This window comes from Mixophyes fleayi, chromosome 3 (genome assembly GCF_038048845.1).
Source record: "Mixophyes fleayi isolate aMixFle1 chromosome 3, aMixFle1.hap1, whole genome shotgun sequence".
NCBI lineage: Eukaryota > Metazoa > Chordata > Amphibia > Anura > Limnodynastidae > Mixophyes > Mixophyes fleayi.
Window position 1 is genome coordinate 156,234,326 of NC_134404.1, and position 17,971 is coordinate 156,252,296.

General features: G+C 41.2%; 1 protein-coding gene across 1 annotated transcript in view; it reads left to right on the forward strand.

Moving 5' to 3' along the window:
- Window positions 1-17,971, forward strand: part of DDX43 (DEAD-box helicase 43) — a 119,212-nt gene that overhangs the window by 65,966 nt on the left and 35,275 nt on the right. Inside the window, exons 7-9 of the mRNA XM_075202619.1 lie at window positions 5,326-5,444; window positions 10,361-10,471; window positions 16,640-16,781. Of these exons, the coding sequence (XP_075058720.1) occupies window positions 5,326-5,444; window positions 10,361-10,471; window positions 16,640-16,781 (372 nt within the window). The remainder of the gene's footprint in view (window positions 1-5,325; window positions 5,445-10,360; window positions 10,472-16,639; window positions 16,782-17,971) is intronic.

The window sequence follows — 17,971 nt, forward strand, 5'->3', positions numbered from 1 at the left end:
GCCTGATATTACGGGTAGAGAGCCAAACCTTCTGACCCACTTTCAAAGAGCAGCTCCTACAGTGTTGATCCACAAAAAAAATTTTGAGTAAAAAGAGGCCTGTTTTAAGGCAGTGTGAACTTTTTTCCAGATGTGCTTCAGAATCGTAGCGGTAAAACGAATGCCAGGAAGCCCAAAAAAAGTCAAGCACAGCCAACGAGTTGGGTTTAGGATGAAACCCAAGATTGCAGTAGAACGGAGAGGTACAATTGGAGGAGTGACAGGAATTGTTGTAGGCGAACTCCGCCCAGGGTAACAGAGTTGACCAGTTGTTGTGAAACTCAGTGGCGTTTAACCTTAAAAAATGGTCTAAAGACAGATTGAACCCCTTAGTTTTCCATTGGATTACGGATGATATGCTGAGGAGAGACTGATGTTTGTTCCAAAGAGACTACAAAAGGATTTCAGAACTGAGCAACGAACTGGAAACCGTGGTCAGAAACAATGTCCAATGGTAAACCATGGAGCCGAAAAATGTGTTGGACAAAAAGTGAGGCCAAGGTCTGTGCGCTAGGGAGTCTGGTTAGAGGTATGAAATGGGCCATTTTACGGAAGCGGTCGACCACTACACAAATAGTATTATGGTCTGCTGATTAAGGGAGTTCCACAATAAAGTCCATTGATAAGTGAGTCCACGGTCTAGTAGGGACAGACAAAGGCATAAGCTAGCCAGAAGGACAGCTCCTATGGGTCTTGTTTTTAGCACAAATGACAAAACAAATTCTCAAACATCCGAAGAAATGGTGGGCCACAAACAGAGCGTGAAAGATTTTCTGTGGTTTTACTGATACCAGGATGTCCGGCGGTTTTGTGGTCGGGGGCCTCAGTGAGGACAGCCTTTCGGATGTGGACCGGTACAAATAAGCGGTTTGCAGGAGTCTCCGAGGGCGCCAATTTTTGGAATCTGAGAAGGGTTACCCCCAAGTCCTGAGCTAAGCCGGCATCAATAATAGAAGATGGTAAAATAGGCAGTGGTTTAGTAACTGATGCATGATGAGCAGTAAAGCTTCTGGATAACACATCAGCCTTAGTGTTCTTAGATCCTGGTCTGTAAGTGATAACCAAGTGAAAACGGTTAAAGAACAATGAATGACCAACGAGCTTGTCTTGGATTCCGTTGCTTTGCTGTTTCAATATATTGGATATTCTAATGATCAGTAATAACTGAGATGACATGGATGGCCCCTTTCAGCCAGGGACGCCATTCCGCAAAAGTGCCATTTGATGGCTAAAAGTTCTCGATTACCAACATCATAGTTGGCCTCTGCGGAAGATAACTTACGGGAGAAGAAGGCACAGAGAAACAGTCGGTGGTTGCCAAGATCCTTCTGAGAAAGCACAGCGCCTGCACCAATGTCAGAGGCGCCCACCTCCATAATGAAAGGCATCTCCGGATTAGGATGCCTTAAGACAGGAGCAGATATTAATGCTTTTTTTAGCGCCTCAAAGGAACCGATAGCCTCTGAAGACCAATTATCAGGAACTTTGCCCTTCTTGGTGAGGGCCACAATGGGAGCCACCAAATCAGAAAACCCCTGAATAAATCTGCGGTAGTAATTGGCAAAACCCAAGAATCTTTGTATGTCCTTCAGATTAACGGGTTGCACCCAATCTAAAATAGCTTGCACCTTATTTGGGTTATAGAAAAACCAGAGGAAGATATGACCTATCCCAGGAAGGATACACTCTGGACCTCAAACTCGCATTTTTCAAGCTTGGCAAATAAATGATTGTCCCGTAGCTTGTGGAGTACTTGTTGGACGTGAAGCCGATGTTGAGACAACGAATGAGTATACAAATATGTCATCTAGGTATACCACAATGAACGGATTAAGGAATTCCCGAAGAACTTCATTAATTAGATCTTGGAAGACCGCTGGTGCGTTGCAGAGACCGAAGGGCATAACTAAATAATCGTAGTTGCCAGACTGAGTATTGAAAGCCGTTTTCCACTCGTCTCCATCCCTAATGCGAATGAGGTTATATGCCCCACGAAGGTCAGTTTTGGTGAAGATTGTAGCACCTTTGAGCTGGTCGAACAGTATTGAGAGGATGAGAGGAAGCGGGTAGGTGTTTTTAACAGCGATCTTGTTGAGACCCCTAAAATCAATGCAAGGACGTAGTCCACCATCCTTTTTGGAGACAAAGAAGCAACCAGCTCCCACTGGCGATTTTGAAGGCCTAATGAAGCCCTTTCTGTAGATTTTCTTCGACATTCTCCTGTATGGCTTTGGTTTCAGGACTGGAGATTGCATACAGTCTTCCTTTAGGTAATTTGGCATTCGAGATTAGGTCGATGGCGCAATCAAAGTCCCGGTGAGGAGGCAAGGTGTCGGCAGCTTTTTTAGAGAATACATCCCGGAATTCATGGTACTATGTAGGTAGTAAGTGAGAAGTGGACTGTAACATCCGAAGGGGTAACTTTAAACAAGACTGAGAACATGAAGGCCTCCACTGGGTAATCTCCCCTAGTGCCCAATCGATTACAGGATTATGAAGCCACAGCCAGGGATGCCCCTATATCACTGGTACAGACGGGCAGTTAATCAGAAAGAAAGTCAAGAGTTTCTGTATGAAGTGTTCCTACTGTTAAACATAACTGTGCAGTTTCATAACCCACCTGGCCACCTGGAAGTGATTCCCCGTCTAATCCGCATACAGAAATAAATGTACTGACATTCCGGAAAGGAATTCCAGAAGACTTGGCAAATCCGATATCCAGGAAATTCCCGATGGCACCGCTATCAATAAAGGCTGAGGTATTGACAGAATTGCCACCAAAATTGAATTGCACGGGAACCAATAATGCATTTCTTGAGGAGATAATCTGCAGACCTAGGTGGACATCCTCTATAACTCCTAGGCCAAATCTTTTCCCGGCTTGTTTGGGTAAATACGGGGAAAATTTTCTTTTGGTGCCACAGTAAAGACACAGACCCTGAGTCCGCCTTCTAGCTTTTTCTTCTGTGGAGAGGCGATACGCTCCTAATTGCATCGGCTCTTCTGGATCCAATGGTGCAGAAACAAACACAGACGGAAGACCAGACGGTGTTTCTCTCTCCACCTTCCTCTCCCTGAACCGCCTATCGATTTTGATGGTGAGTTGCATAAGGTCTTCCAATGACGTTTGCGAAGGATACTGTACCAGTGTGTCCTTGATCTGTTCCGACAGACCTAAGCGACGTTGACTGCGTAACGCAGGGTCGTTCCATTCGCTATCGGTAGACCAGCGCCTGAACTCGGCACAGAATTCTTCAGCGGAATGCCAGCCCTGTTTCAGAGCCCTATGGTGAGCCTCGGCTGAAGCCACGCGATCTGGATCTTCATACAGTAGGCCCAAAGCGTTAAAGAACGCATCAACGGAGAGTAGTGAAGGGCTTGCAGGAGGAGGACTAAATGCCCAGGACTGGGGGTCACCTTGGAGGAGAGATATAATAAAACCAACCCTTTGCTGTTCTGACCCAGAGGAACGGGGTTTTAACCAGAAATAAAGTTTGCAGCTTTCCTTGAAATTGTGGAACAGTAATCTTTCCCCGGAAAAGCGATCTGGCAGGTTCAACTTAGGTTTCGGAACGGATGCCGAGGAACCCTGTTGGGCCTGCGAAGACCTTGCAGCTTCCTCTTGAACAGATAGCCGGTGCAAAAGTCCTTGGACCATCTGGGACAGTGTTTGGGTCTGTCCTGCTAAGACTTGGGCTGGAGAGGGGTTCGTCCCGTTATTTTCCATGAACAATCCTCCCCAGAATTCACTGGCTGGTTATAATGTTAGGCTGTTTGGTCAGATAACAAATCTGCAGAACTGATAGGCGGAGCTCTTCACCTATAGCAGTCGCCTTTCCCGTAGAGCTAGACGCGCTCACAGGTACTCAGATGCCCCCAGGACTTAACTCCAATGTAGTGTAGGTTATACTTAACCGCAGCATAGGCCCGGGGACAGCGAAGATGGTGATGGATGGTCAGACGAAAGCCAAGGTCAGGGGTCACTTGCAGGGTAGAATAGTCAGGAAACACACCAAAGGTCAAGGTCACGAGCAGAACAGCAGAATCCAAGGTACAGGCCAAAGGGTCAGGGTCACAGGCAATCAGGCAAGGTCTAGTATACAGGCAGAAGGTCACTACAGAAATCCAGCAGAGTATCCAGAGCAGGTCAGCACAAGTGCAAAACTAAGACGCTATAACTGGCAGGGAGGCTAAGCCCTCCCTGCCTTAAGTAGTGCTCCACACAGATAAGGCCATGGTCTGGAATTGAACTTATGACCCCAGAGGTGTGAGGCATAAGTGCTAACCATTTAGCCACCGTGCTGCCCAGCGTGTGTGTATATGTATGTAACAAAACCACCTCATTAATGCAAAATGCCATAATAACACATTCAAATATATGTTATAAAAGAAGAAGAAAAAGGAAAAGGCTGAGATGGGGATAAAGGAAGGGGAGGGGGGTTGGGGCAATGTTTCCTAGTACAGATTGTGTAAATAAACAATTCAAGTCCTAGCAAGGAGAGTAGGTGAGAGAGCTGGTTTGTTTAAATTATTACATTTATCAGAGTCCTGAAATTCGAGCCATGGGCTCCAAATGGAGTAATAATCAGTAAATTTATCAGCAGATGAGAGTAAAAACTCATCCTTAACGCTATAAAACTCCAATCTCTGGAACCACTCCCGGACGGTTGGGGGGTTAGAAGATCTCCAATGGGTTGGAATCACTGCTTTCGCGGCCGAAATCAGATAACGTAAAATGTTTTTCTTTAAACCTGGAAATTGGGACGTCGATTTTGTTGAGAGATATAGATATGATATAGATTAGATATGATATAGATATATATGTGTGTATATATATGTAGATATAGATATAGAGATAGATAGATACGAGAGATAGATAGATACGAGAGATAGATAGATACGAGAGATAGATAGATACGAGAGATAGATAGATATGAGATAGATAGATAAGATATATATATATATATATATATATATATATATATATATATATATATATATATATATATATATCTCGTGTGTGTGTGTTTTTGGCAATGTCTCTGACAAACTACTGTACATGAAGTAATGTAGAGAGTTTTTCTTCATGACAAAGAACTACAGAGATAAAAGTATATCTGAAAGTTGATCCTCATACCTGTATCTATAAAAAAAAAAAGACACAATTTCAAGCTCCAAATTTTAAAAGTTTATTTGAACAAAAAGAGGTAGACTTTATTCTAAAGTTTAACTTTTTTATTATTTTTATGTATTTTTTTTAACAATATTTTCACCTGTGTTTTTAAGTCGCAGGCATGGCCAATTATCCTTCAAGGATTAGATCTTATTGGGATTGCACAAACAGGCACTGGAAAAACATTGGCATATTTGCTGCCAGGATTCATTCATTTAGATCTTCAACCAATGTAAGGATCCTCATTTGATTGCTTTATAGTAAATCCAACCCCCAAATATTTGTTTCCTATTGTATTACACCAATAATCTTTATAGTGTGTGGATGTTCTTATATTCTTGTGACTTATATATTGCATATACAGTGAAGCACCCATTGTACATTTGCTCTACATTCTCCTCATTCCTTAATTCATTTCAGTGGATCATTTTCTCTGATTTTGCAACACCTTTTTCTGCATTGTGCACCACAAAACAAATACTGATACTGTTACGATTCCTGGTATGGATACAGTGAAAAGTATTGGTAATGAAAACAGTGTCTTTAATATAACAAGGATTTTACAGGTATTAAATAGGTGTATTCAGTGGTTAAATGCAGATACAGATAACAGGATATACCAGGTATTGCTTGGGAGCTGGATACCAGGATTGCCAGGTGTAGCAGGTGAGATGCAGGCACAAGGAGACTGAATACCAAAATAGTCAGGAGGCATGAGGTGCAGATGCTGGTTACCAGGTTTAACAAGATGACGAGGCACCAGATGATCTACAGGAGAATCGGGCAATGGAGGGTTAGGGAAGCCAGGGGCCAGAAGATCCACAATGATACCTGGGAGTAAGCTGGAGCAACGTGAAACGAATCTGGGGTCTTTGGTCACAGCCAAAGGTGCACAACTACATGAAAATGCTGACATGGAACAGAAACAGCAAACAATTGATGAACTGCAAGGAGCAATGTTAGACTGGTATATAGGGCAGTGTAACAGGTGAAGGTGATGATCAGGGAAGGAGGTTAACTCCTGCAGGCGAGGTGGAAATGTCCAATGGCAAAACATCAGCACCTCTGGTGCCATAGAGGTACTGCAGGACAGATACAATTTAGGATCAGAGTCTTAACAGATACTGTGTTTTGAGTGGTTATATAGCTGTTTAATTGATTCAAATGATGCAAAATATTAGGGATGAACATTTTTGTAAATTCACACATATTATATGTTGGAGCAAACTAATGCATTGTGGTCAGTTGCAATTTGTCTTTTGTTTATGTCTATGTAAATTAAAGTTTATATTTCCTCTCCCTCGTGGCCAAGTCAAGGCAGAAAAAACCACCAGAACATATGTAAAGCCACTTTCCCATCCTTGTGTCTTTCTTTTCTGTCATTCTTGCATGCTTAGTGCAGGTACAACTTCGATTTATTTTCTTTTTATTCAGGGACTTATCAGCAAATAGGACATCTGCAATGCTAGGATGGAGCTTTTTTTTTTCTTTTTTTCCTGAAGCCCTTGCTTTGTTCATTGGTACTAGGTGGGAGGGCCTTTTTGGAAAATTCTTTCACCCAGGTACTGCAGGGATGGACATGACACCTGTACTTTTCATACTAATGGAGGAAGTCAGAGCTTCTCCACTCAGAGCACACGCATGTCTCGCTGCGGCTGTGCATCTTGGGATGAAATATTTTCTTCTGGCTAGGGTTTTCATTCTTTTTTTTTTTTTTCTGTGTAGCTTCTTTCATACTGTAGCGCTTTTCAAGGAGAAGCTCACTTCTAAGACCAAGAGAAAACTAGACTCGTTTCAAAAGTTTTTGGAGAAAAGCTGTTCATGTTTCCACAGGGTGGGCCCAATAGGCGGACATAATTAACACAACTTTTCAGGGTTGAAAGTAGATCCTTGTCCCTATAGAGATTTCAGGGGTGCGAAGCAATACAGGCCTGAAAGAAGCGATGAAAGACAAATACACTCGGGGACAGGGATTTCAGCTACGTAGGAAAAGAATCACAAGGTTTTCCAGATTTTCTACCCAATGATGTCCAAGGGGTTCTTCATTCTGGAGACACCATTGTAAGAAGCAAGATCACAAAAATTTTCAGTGAAATGTACCTGAACGTCAACAAATGCATAGATCTTGACAACATTTATGAGAGGCGTGTGCATTTGAAATTGAGACCTTCACCAGGTAAAATTCCTTGCATCCAAGGAACCTCACAGACCTTATATTAAACGTTTCTTAAGTTCTTGATCTTAACCCAAATGGAAGGATCTTGAATTGGAATGTTGGTTAATCAACAGCACCAAGATTATTTGAAAAGGTCTTCGGGATATTAATTGCAAATTCAAGATAAAAGGAGACATATTGCTGTGCTTTTACCTCAAGAATATTTCATAGAGGCAAGATGCAGGGAAGAAGCATTCCAAGCCACAGCCATGACCATACACGTTCTACAACAACATGGCTGCTTATCAAGAATAAGTCATTTACAACCATATTAGAGACTGAAATACTGGAGTTTGTCTCGACACCCTGCAAGAGAGTTTTTGTCCTACAAAGAGAATTATTTTGAGGTTCTAAGTTTATGAAAAAGTCCCCAGGCCATGGCTGCAGGCATAGATGACTTTCTCTAGCGAAGATTTCTTCATGCGAGGACCTAAAAAAACTGCTTCCTCACAGTTCGCAAAAGAGATGTTGACATTAAATTATTCTTTTATCAAGAGAAGCAAGATGAGGTCTACAATGGTGGTTAAAGATACACTGACTGTAGGAAGACCATTTGTGTAGGAAGACCATTTGTGAATCATGAGTATATTATTATTATTATTACAGTTGCCAGAAGGACAGGATGGTGTGATCCCTGTGGTCCTATTGACAGCGCAAGGACTGTGTGTGTAGAATACATAGCCAGGTTGTCGTAATGTGTCTGACAAATGTTAGCAGTGTTCAAAGAGTGTATCCAGTTCTGGGGAATTTTCTCAGGACATCATGTCTGAACAGTGAATTCATACAATCTGAAAATAGTGGCATACAACGATCATCAGTGAGGCACCAGAAGCCAAGCAATAATGAGAACAGTCAGACCATTGTTGCAAAGGAGAGAAGACATCCTGGAAGATCTATAAGCAGCACACAGAGTAGAAAATGTCGGAGTGGATTTTCTCAGTCTCTATGCGATATACCAAGGTGAATAGGCTTTGGATGAAATGATTTTCCTGAAAATTGTAAACAAGTGGGGGTGTCCACAAATAAACCTCATGGCAACAGCAGAGAACTTCAAGGTAGGGAGATATTACCAATTGCATGTGGGCAATAGGATAAAGGACCATTTTTTTCTGTTAATTTCCATCACGTCACTAACAAGGTCATGGTATATCACTGTAGGCCTGAATCTTCTGCATCAAAGACAAGTATGGCCTCTTCATCCATAATCCCTTAAAATGACATGGGTACTGAATGTAGACTGATGAAACCACAAGGTTTTTCGACAAGAATGACTAATAGTGTTTAGTTCAGCAACTAGTGTACTTTAAGGAAGATAATGGCAAGTAATAGTACATACAAAGCACAGATTGGACACTATATTACATAAGAAATTAGCAGCAAATTGATTTGTCATAAGATTAATGCAGGTAGCAAAAAGACTACCTCTATTTCAACATCCTCTAGCACCATGAGATTTGAACCTAGGATTATATGTCCATGCGGAGGCTCCATTTGAACCTTTGCAGGAAATCTTAAGTTCCTTTCAAGTGGTGATTACATCTGCACAGAGAGTTTTGGAGCTGCTAGCACTTTGGACTGAGGAGCCTATTCTGAATATATTTCAGGATAAGGTGGACAAAACCTTACTTGTTTGTCCAATGTGGTATTAAAATTTCATGTGAATCTGGACATGTTCTCCCATTTCTATGATCAATGCCAAAGTGTCCAAAGGAAGAAACATTTCACTGTCTGGACTTTTAGGGCAATATGCATTTCCATATTTGGACTGAATGATATAGGAAACAAAGCAACTGTTTGTTTTGACTCATGGCAATACGAGCGTGTCAGGCTGCCACTAAGGCCACTGTTACCAAACAAGTTAAATATTGTATCTAAGAAGCCTACAATATCGGGGAAAAAATTAAAATTCTGTCAAAAGCGCATTCAACTAGATTAGGAACGGAGAAAGTATATGCAGCCTCTAAAGAACTGCAAGGCATCAGGATGGACATCTGAGCATACTGTTTCCATACATTGTATTGATGTCCAAACCTCAGCAGATGCGAGGTTTAGCAGAAGATTGCTTAGTGCTGTAGTGTTTGGGGGGAAAAAAAACAAAACCTTTAGGGGCTCATCCAGTGAAGTAACTGCTTGGGTATTACACCTCAGTATCTGCTACCATGGAGCAGAATGAGAAAACTAATGAATTTGTACTGTTAATTGTTTCCTTCATGTTTGGTCCACCAACAATGAGGGCCACATGACTGGTAGTAACAGCGACAGATAGTAAAGTGTATATAAGTGTCAGACGTCAGAATGCACTGTTTTATGCAGAGGTTATTTACAAAATCCATAGATGCATATATGTAATTTATAGTGGATAGCATGGGCTATCGTTAAGTAGTAATCACATGTTGATTTATAAAAATAAAAAAAGTCCCAAATTATGAACTGGTTTGTTCATGTGTCCAGAATGTGAGTTCCAGTTAACAAGGAAATGCTGCAGTATTGTAGAAAACTCTAGTGCTGCAGAAAAGCTAGTTAGTGTAAACCACCCATTAATAAAAATTATATCCTACACCAAACTGATTTGAAAATATTTCCTTGTGGTTGAAGGCATATTTTAAAATGATTTTTAACCAACCTAATTTGCCTAAATCTGCCTTATTTTGCCACTCTGCTTAAGCACAAAGCACTGTCCATTTTGACCTCACACCACCATACCAAACCTGGCAATCGTGAGAGAGGAGGAAAAAACATTGAAAATTAAGTTTATTTTGGTGAAAGGTAGCTTTACATTTAGAGAATAGTGTTGTACTGTTGAGCATTTAATTGTAGTGCTTCAGATAGATAGATAGATATATATATATATATATATATATAATTTGTTTTGCCTCAAAATACTATTATGTATATCTGTTTTTATATTTGTATTCCCAATTCTCCCTAATTAGACCCAGAAATCAGCGTGAAGGACCCGGCATGTTGGTTCTTGCACCAACTCGTGAATTAGCTCTTCAGGTCAAGTCAGAGTGTTCAAAATATAAATATAAAGGATTTGAAAGGTATGTTGTTGTACTCAAAAAAAAATACATTGCTATTTATAGAATATTGAAACTACAATACATTTAACTTTTTGAATTTAACTTAGAGATGAATTTTGCTTTAATGTATTCCGTCAGGTTACCCTTTCTTCGCATTGGGTTTTCCAATTTTTTTTTTAAATTACTGCGCCATTTAATATATTTTTATATCATTTTATTGCTTCTTTGTTAACAAAATAGTTGGTTCTACTGGTAAGTGTCAGGATGTGGAGGTTTTTATTCGCTGGCTCTTACGACTGACTTACAACTGTCTGTATAAGCATGGATTCCTGAATTTGATCCCAGTCACATTGAAAGACTGCTCATGAGTGATATACATATTATTAAAACAGACTGCCTCTTGGCACTTCCTATATGTAAGTTGCTGACACACACTTAAGTTCAGTAAGGTTCTGTTGTGGAGCGTGGAGGTTCCACAGAAACATAATAGGGGCTCCAATCTTCAGCACCAGTTTGAGAGGCATTCCTGGTAGTCTGAGAGACTTAAGAAATTCCCCAGGGTGGTTGATAGTTTTTGCACTGTGCACTGACTCGTATGTCCTTTCTTTGCGGGGAAATAGTGTAGCAGGTGTCAGAGATGACCTAAACGGGTCCTTTCTCCTGAACTCCGGCTGCTATACCTTGTGGGTATCGATCGATAGAGAAACAGACAAGTTCAGATGTTAGGCTGAAACTGCATCTAGTTCTGACCAGCCCTAAGTCAGAGTAGCTTTATTTATACATAGTTACACAGAAAAAGGGAGATAAGGAATACAAGGTTTGTGAAGGCATCTTGTCCATGTCAGCAGTTTGTGGGCATGATGTAAAGCAGATGTCTTTATCTCAGTCACGTAGGCCTCAAGTGGGGGTCGTGGGCTCCTGGTACAGAGGCTGCTGGATGTGCACATTCTTGAGAAGAGACATGTTGATGAAGAGAAAAGAATGTAAGGCAAAGTTCATAGAGAATGATCTGCAAGCTGCAGATTATTCTTCTTTCAGCAGTAATTATACAAAATGCATTACTTCAAGAAGTTCATAAAATGTATATCTCTCACACAGGTATTCGATGAACACTGCTTGCCATTATTTGGTGTTAGAAATATCATAATATTTAATTGAATTGTTTAAGCTTAATAATTTTGTAATTGTCTCTGAGCTCGCTCTTGAATCCTGCATTAACCCTCTGTCACCGCCTCACCCCTTCCTGCCATCAGTAGTGGCACTTGACTGGGATACCCCAGCGATCTCTCTGGGTCCAGGATTGCTCACCTTTGTTGATGGCTGCTGTTTGGCGCAGCAGACAATCTCTGGGCCTACCCGCAGCTTGCTCTCACTGGGCTGCACATAATGCCTCCCTGAGAGCCCGAAACCTCAACACCTCTGTCTCTGCACCCAATATTTCGGCTTGCCTATGCTGATCGAACTACTGACTTACCTATCCCAGTGCAGGAGATCCGCTGGCTCAGTTTTTGCTCTGTGTTGCCACCTCCATCTTTGGCCCAGCTGCCTAACATGTAATTTTTGTTTTTGCTTCCTCTGGACCTACAATGACCCTCTTGGCAGTGCGTGCCTAACTTGTCTTCCCCGACTGGAATGTCCAGGCGATCACCATAACTTTGTTAGGGTTCTCTGCCTGACTGAACTTTACATGTGTGGCTACTGCCTCCATCTTCAGTCCTGTGATCCAACTGATTATTTTTTTGGGCCTACTGGGACCTCCTGGCGTTGCATGCCAGCCTACAAGCGCACCCTGGACTTCCCTGTTTGGCCCCTAACTACATAAGGAAACAGCCCTCCCAGAATCCACATCAGCTTGTCAAGCTACACCACAGAGCACCCTCCATCATGGGGTTTCCTGTGGCAAGACCCTGAAGTTGTTCATTGTAGTCGATGGAATGGCTGTATACACAACTCTTTGCTGAACACACATATAATCTACAAAGTCCCCCCGTACACTGGATGAAAAGGAAGCCTGAATCCTCCATCACACTTTGATGAAAAGAATACAAGTGCAATCATTACCTTTTCAATCAATCCTCCTGTAAATTTAACTGCATCTACTGGCGAACACACCGTGCACACATTTCCCCCCCCCCCCTCCCCCTCCACTGTAAAATATCTACCTACATCTCTGGGGAAAACCTACAGCATCGGCACCCAAATAGCTGATCACCCCTCCACTTTATTCTGCAGGCAGAGGATCCACAACCTCATACTGTACTTCTGTATTATCAGACTCTTATCCTAGTGACTAGTTAACTAATAGCTATTAGCTTCACCCCTGCATCATTAATGACTCTTGCCAGCACTTTTACCTTTTGCTTCTTACCATTGTTTTACCTGCACACATTTTCCTCTCCATCTTCATCATCATCTTTTTATTTATATAGCGCCACTAATTCTGCAACGCTACACAGAGAACTCATTCACATCAATCCCTGCCCCATTGGAGCTTTCAATCTAAATCCCCTAATATACACACAGACCGAGAGAGACTAAGGCAGCGGTTCCCAAAGTGTGCGCCGCGGCTCCCAGGGGTTCCGCGGCGCTGTCACAGGGGTGCCGCGACCAGGTAGAGAAAGAAAAAAAATACTTGCCAATCTGGCTCCCTTCTCACTGAATGTTGGGCGTGACGTCATCACGCTCGACATTCAGTGACAGGAGAGAGGAGGATGCTGGGTCCCTGGCGCCGCCGAATTGGTAAGTTGTTTTTTTTGTTTGTTTGTTTTTCCTCTTCCTGTCCCACGCAATGCATAGGGGGCTTCAGAGCGTGAGAGGAGGCTACAGAGGGGGGCTACAGAGTGTGAAAGGAGGCTGCAGAGGGGGGCTACAGAGTGTGAAAGGAGGCTGCAGAGGGGGGCTACAGAGTGTGAAAGGAGGCTGCAGAGGGGGGCTACAGAGTGTGAAAGGAGGCTGCAGAGGGGCGCTACAGAGTGTGAAAGGAGGCTGAAGAGGGGCGCTACAGAGTGTGAAAGGAGGCTGCAGAGGGGCGCTACAGAGTGTGAAAGGAGGCTGCAGAGGCGGCACAGAGTGTGTGGAGATGCAGAGGCGGCACAGAGTGTGTGGAGATGCAGAGGCGATACAGAGGCGGCACAAAGTGTGTGGAGATGCAGAGGCGGCACAGAGTGTGTTAGCTGTAAATTATTCTTTGACAGAAATATAATTGAAAAAAAATATATAACAATATTCTTTTCCCTTGGATTTATGTGTATTATTTTTGCATACAACTAAATAAGTATTTCTGTCCTGACCTAAATACTTATTACGTTTTTTTTGATCCAACTACTTATAAAACGGGACTGCTCGGTAATTATTTTGGAGGGGTGCCTTGAAAAAATTATGGAGACTCTAAGGGTGCCACAAACTGAAAAAGTTTGGGAACCACTGGACAAAATGCAATTTAATAGCAGCCAATTAACCTACCAGTATGTTTTTGGAGTGTGGGAGGAAACCGGAGCACCCGGAGGAAACCATACAAACTCCATAGAGATAAGGCCATGGTCGGGAATTGAACTCATGACCCCAGTGCTGTGAGGCAAAAGTGCTATCCACTGAACCACTGTGCTGCCCACATATGTGTGTAAGTGACTGATGTGTGTAACCTTTACATACTTCCTCCTGCTTTCACCTTTCTACCCCTAGCTCCTGCTCTGTCCCTTCCCCTTGAGGTTCCTTTCGCTGTATACCACTGTTATTGCTTCTTGTGATCTCACCCTCTACCAATTCCAGCTACTCCCCTTATAGCCACACATGTGCTCTGCTGCTTTTCATCAAATACTTGTGTACTGTACACTGTCTCCTGTTTAATCAGTCACTTCCACCCTCTATCACCCCTGCTTAGCAATCTCCTTATTTACTACTACTCCTCTTCTACTCCACTGAGTCAGCTGCGTTTATCAAACTCCTCTATTCTCATCCTTTCAAACTCTCCATCCTGACAATTCCTCTGTCCTGTACCTACTTATCGCCACGTCCCCTATCTCTAACTTCTAATCTCAACTATTTCCTTCTTTACCTCCCCTGCCCACAGCCTAAAATGCTTTGCATCATCACTCACTAACCTATCCCATCTGTTTCCCCTTCACCCATATGTCCCCTGTCCTTGTTCTTTCTCAGCCACTTCCTCCTCCTGGCTGGTGTCATCTGCTCCAACCCTGCATTCCATGCTAGCCCCACTACCTAAAAACATCCTTTTCAAACTCGCAAATCCCGACATTGGCTCCCCATTATCTCTTGAATTCAATTCAAGCTGCTCACCCTCACCTACAAAGCCCCCACCTGCTCCTCTCCTTCATCCCCCTCTGCTTCTCAATCCCTCTGATAACCACCGTTCACTCCCACCTCCAAGACCTCTCCTCCGCTGCTTCCCTTATATGGAACTTCTCACCCGATGCCCTACCCCCACTTTTTCAAGTGCGCTATTGAAACCCTCCTCCTCAGTATAGTTTGTCATACCCCCACCTGAGTCTACTTTCTGCAAGCTCCACATGCCTCGTCCACTCTTTGTCACTCTTGACCCAATTGCCCCAATTGTCATTACTTTGCCCCTTCCTGTAAACTGTAAGCTCTCAGGAGCAGGGCTCTCTCCACCCTGTCTCATGGCTGCACCACGTATGTTTTATGTTTATCTGTATTTTGTATAGCTTGTAATGCCGACGGACCGGCACTCTAGGGTCTGTGGCGTACAAATAAACGCTGATGATGAGTTTTCCCCTTTAGGTTGAAGGTGTTAAACTATATTTTTATTAAATATTGCAACTGTGTTAATGTTAATTTGTAACATTATTTTCATGTAACATTTTACCTTAGACTATTCGATACATATATATAAAACAGTGTGATCCCTCAGCTTTGGTATAAAAGTCAAACAGCCTTTGATGTCAGCCAGTCACATGATCAGCCTAGTCATCTGTATTCTAACCTTATGATTAGAGTCTTAATGATCCTGGAATGTTTCTACATTCTGCATGCACTAAGAATATCTTTCTGCTCTGTAAAAAATAAAGTGTAATATGTTTGAACCAGTCGGTTGTTTTAAATCGCATAATTTTAACTGTGTGCAAAAGATCCATGTGTATACATTTTTATGCTGTATTTTGATCTGTTTGTTTAAAACTGATACTCATAGACATTGGAAAAGTGATTGTCATTAATAGTTGTACACTTCACTCTAAGGGCGGAATTCAATTGACCGCAAGATTTTTTTTTAACACCGCGCTAATTCATTTTAACGCTGTTTATCATTTTCGAGCGGGTTAACTTTACCCGCGATTCAATTCCATTTTTAACACTCCAGTTATTTTCATGAAACGGTCCTCTCGCGCTCCAGTAGAAGGTCTATTGAAAGTATCGGGTGGGTGAGATCCCGCCGTGTTAAAAGCTATTCAATTGTTTTTAATGCGGCAAGTTAAACAGGCCAATATGCTGTTTTATCTCACACCTCTTTGGGATGTGCTAAAAATAAAAAACCTAAGAAAATTATTTGAAATCATGTAATAATGAAAAAAAAAAAAAAAGATAACTGCTTACCAGTAATGCATAACATGAAGAAAAATGATTTTATGTTAAAAAAAATAATGGGGGGAAAAAAAATCACTAATATATTTTTTTTTTTTTGTAGAAATATGTACGTACTAATGTGTTTTGACAAGGTATAGATGATTCTATAGTGAAATAAAAAAATATGCTAAAGAAAGTATTGTATAGAATAGAATGGTTGTGTAATGCAATCTAATGTATGCAAATCCTTTGTTTTTTCTTATACATGACCGCGTTAAACACTCCTCTAATAACTCGCAAACACCAATGATTAACGCGCGAGGGCAGCGTTCTCTTTTTCAATTGAATTGCACGAGTTTTAACGCGGCATTAACTAAAAACGGTCGCTATAGCAGTTAAAAAACCCACGTGGGATTTTTTTTTTTTTTTAATGCTGCCGAAAGAAAACAAACTTGCAGTCAATTGAATTCCCCCCTCATTCTACTAGGTTCTCCTTTTTATTGTACCGTGATTTACCCTTTCAGTTCAAATATAACTGACAAACATTGAAAAATGTTAAATATTCTAAGGTTTTGAATGAAAGTGTTCACCACCACAACTATTTGTAATAGTTACTCTAGCGCTTATCACAATTTGTTTCTTATGTTTTAGCATTTGCATTTATGGTGGTGGCGATCGTAAAAAACAGATAAATGTAGTTACAAAGGGAGTGGATATTGTCATTGCTACTCCTGGAAGACTAAACGATCTGCAGATGAACAATTTTATTACTCTAAAAAGCATAACTTACTTGGTACGTACCTTTTTCTATCTTTTTTTTTTTTTTTACTTTGAACATGTGTAATGAAATATTAAAAGATTGAACATAAAATGGTAAAGCCAAACATATATTTTTATTCCACTTTAAAATAAAACAACCCAGCAACTTAAATGGGACTTAAACCTCTAAAGAGGTGCCACCTTCCTGGTGCCTGTGACTTTCTGAATCCTCTCTGCAACTATTGGTAGTCTGAGTCTTGGGCGAAGGACATTTTGTCTAGTTAGGAGGAAAAGGGGGTACTGGATGTTCAATGTGTAAACCTGTTTACACAACTTTTGCTACAGTTTATCTTATTGTCTTTGGCTCTGTATGTTTTTATGTTGTGATTGTTCTACTATACTGGCTATAGTTACCAAGATTTTTAAATGAGAAGTAAAGTATAAAACAGCCTAAAGCAGATCAATAATATACTGCAATTAAACATACACTGAAAAAATGGAGGCTGGTGATGCCTCACAAACATAGCCCCCAAATGAATTGATTGCCCGTTTGAGGGATCTTTAAGACTCGGCCATTACTGATGAATTGTGTTCTTTGTGTTTGGTGCAAGAACACAAAGCCGTCATATTTGGGCTCTACAGATAAAATTGGCACATAACCAGAACCCAACCGAGACTTGTTACTTGTTACACTTCGATTGCGTTGAAGAGTCCTCATTTGGGCAACTATAGAAATTTTGATTTTAGACTGTTATTGAGACATGCTCAGGCTCCAGTATGGTGAGTTTTCATGCAAACTTTTGTACAACATATTATTTTGATCTATTATATTTTGTACTTTTTATCCTCTCCAACTATGTTGAAATGGCTGCATCAAGACTTCCTTTTCTACATCTGGATCAATAAGTAAATCCTTTTATGCCCTTTGTCACTTACAGATAGAGATATAGATGGAGGGAGAGATATATGTAGATGTTTGGGTGTGTAGTATAAGAATAAATACCCAATTTGGGGAAGCACACAAGAGAAAATATTAAAAATATTGCAATAATTATGCAGATAGAGCCATTGATATAAAGTTCATGCGAAACGGCAACAGTCCATCAATAAGTTATCTAAAAATTGCGTTTATTCTGAGACTTCTGTATATATTTTTTTAAAAGACCACTAAAAATAACTTCTATAAAAGAGTTTGTAATATTATTCACATATATATATATATAT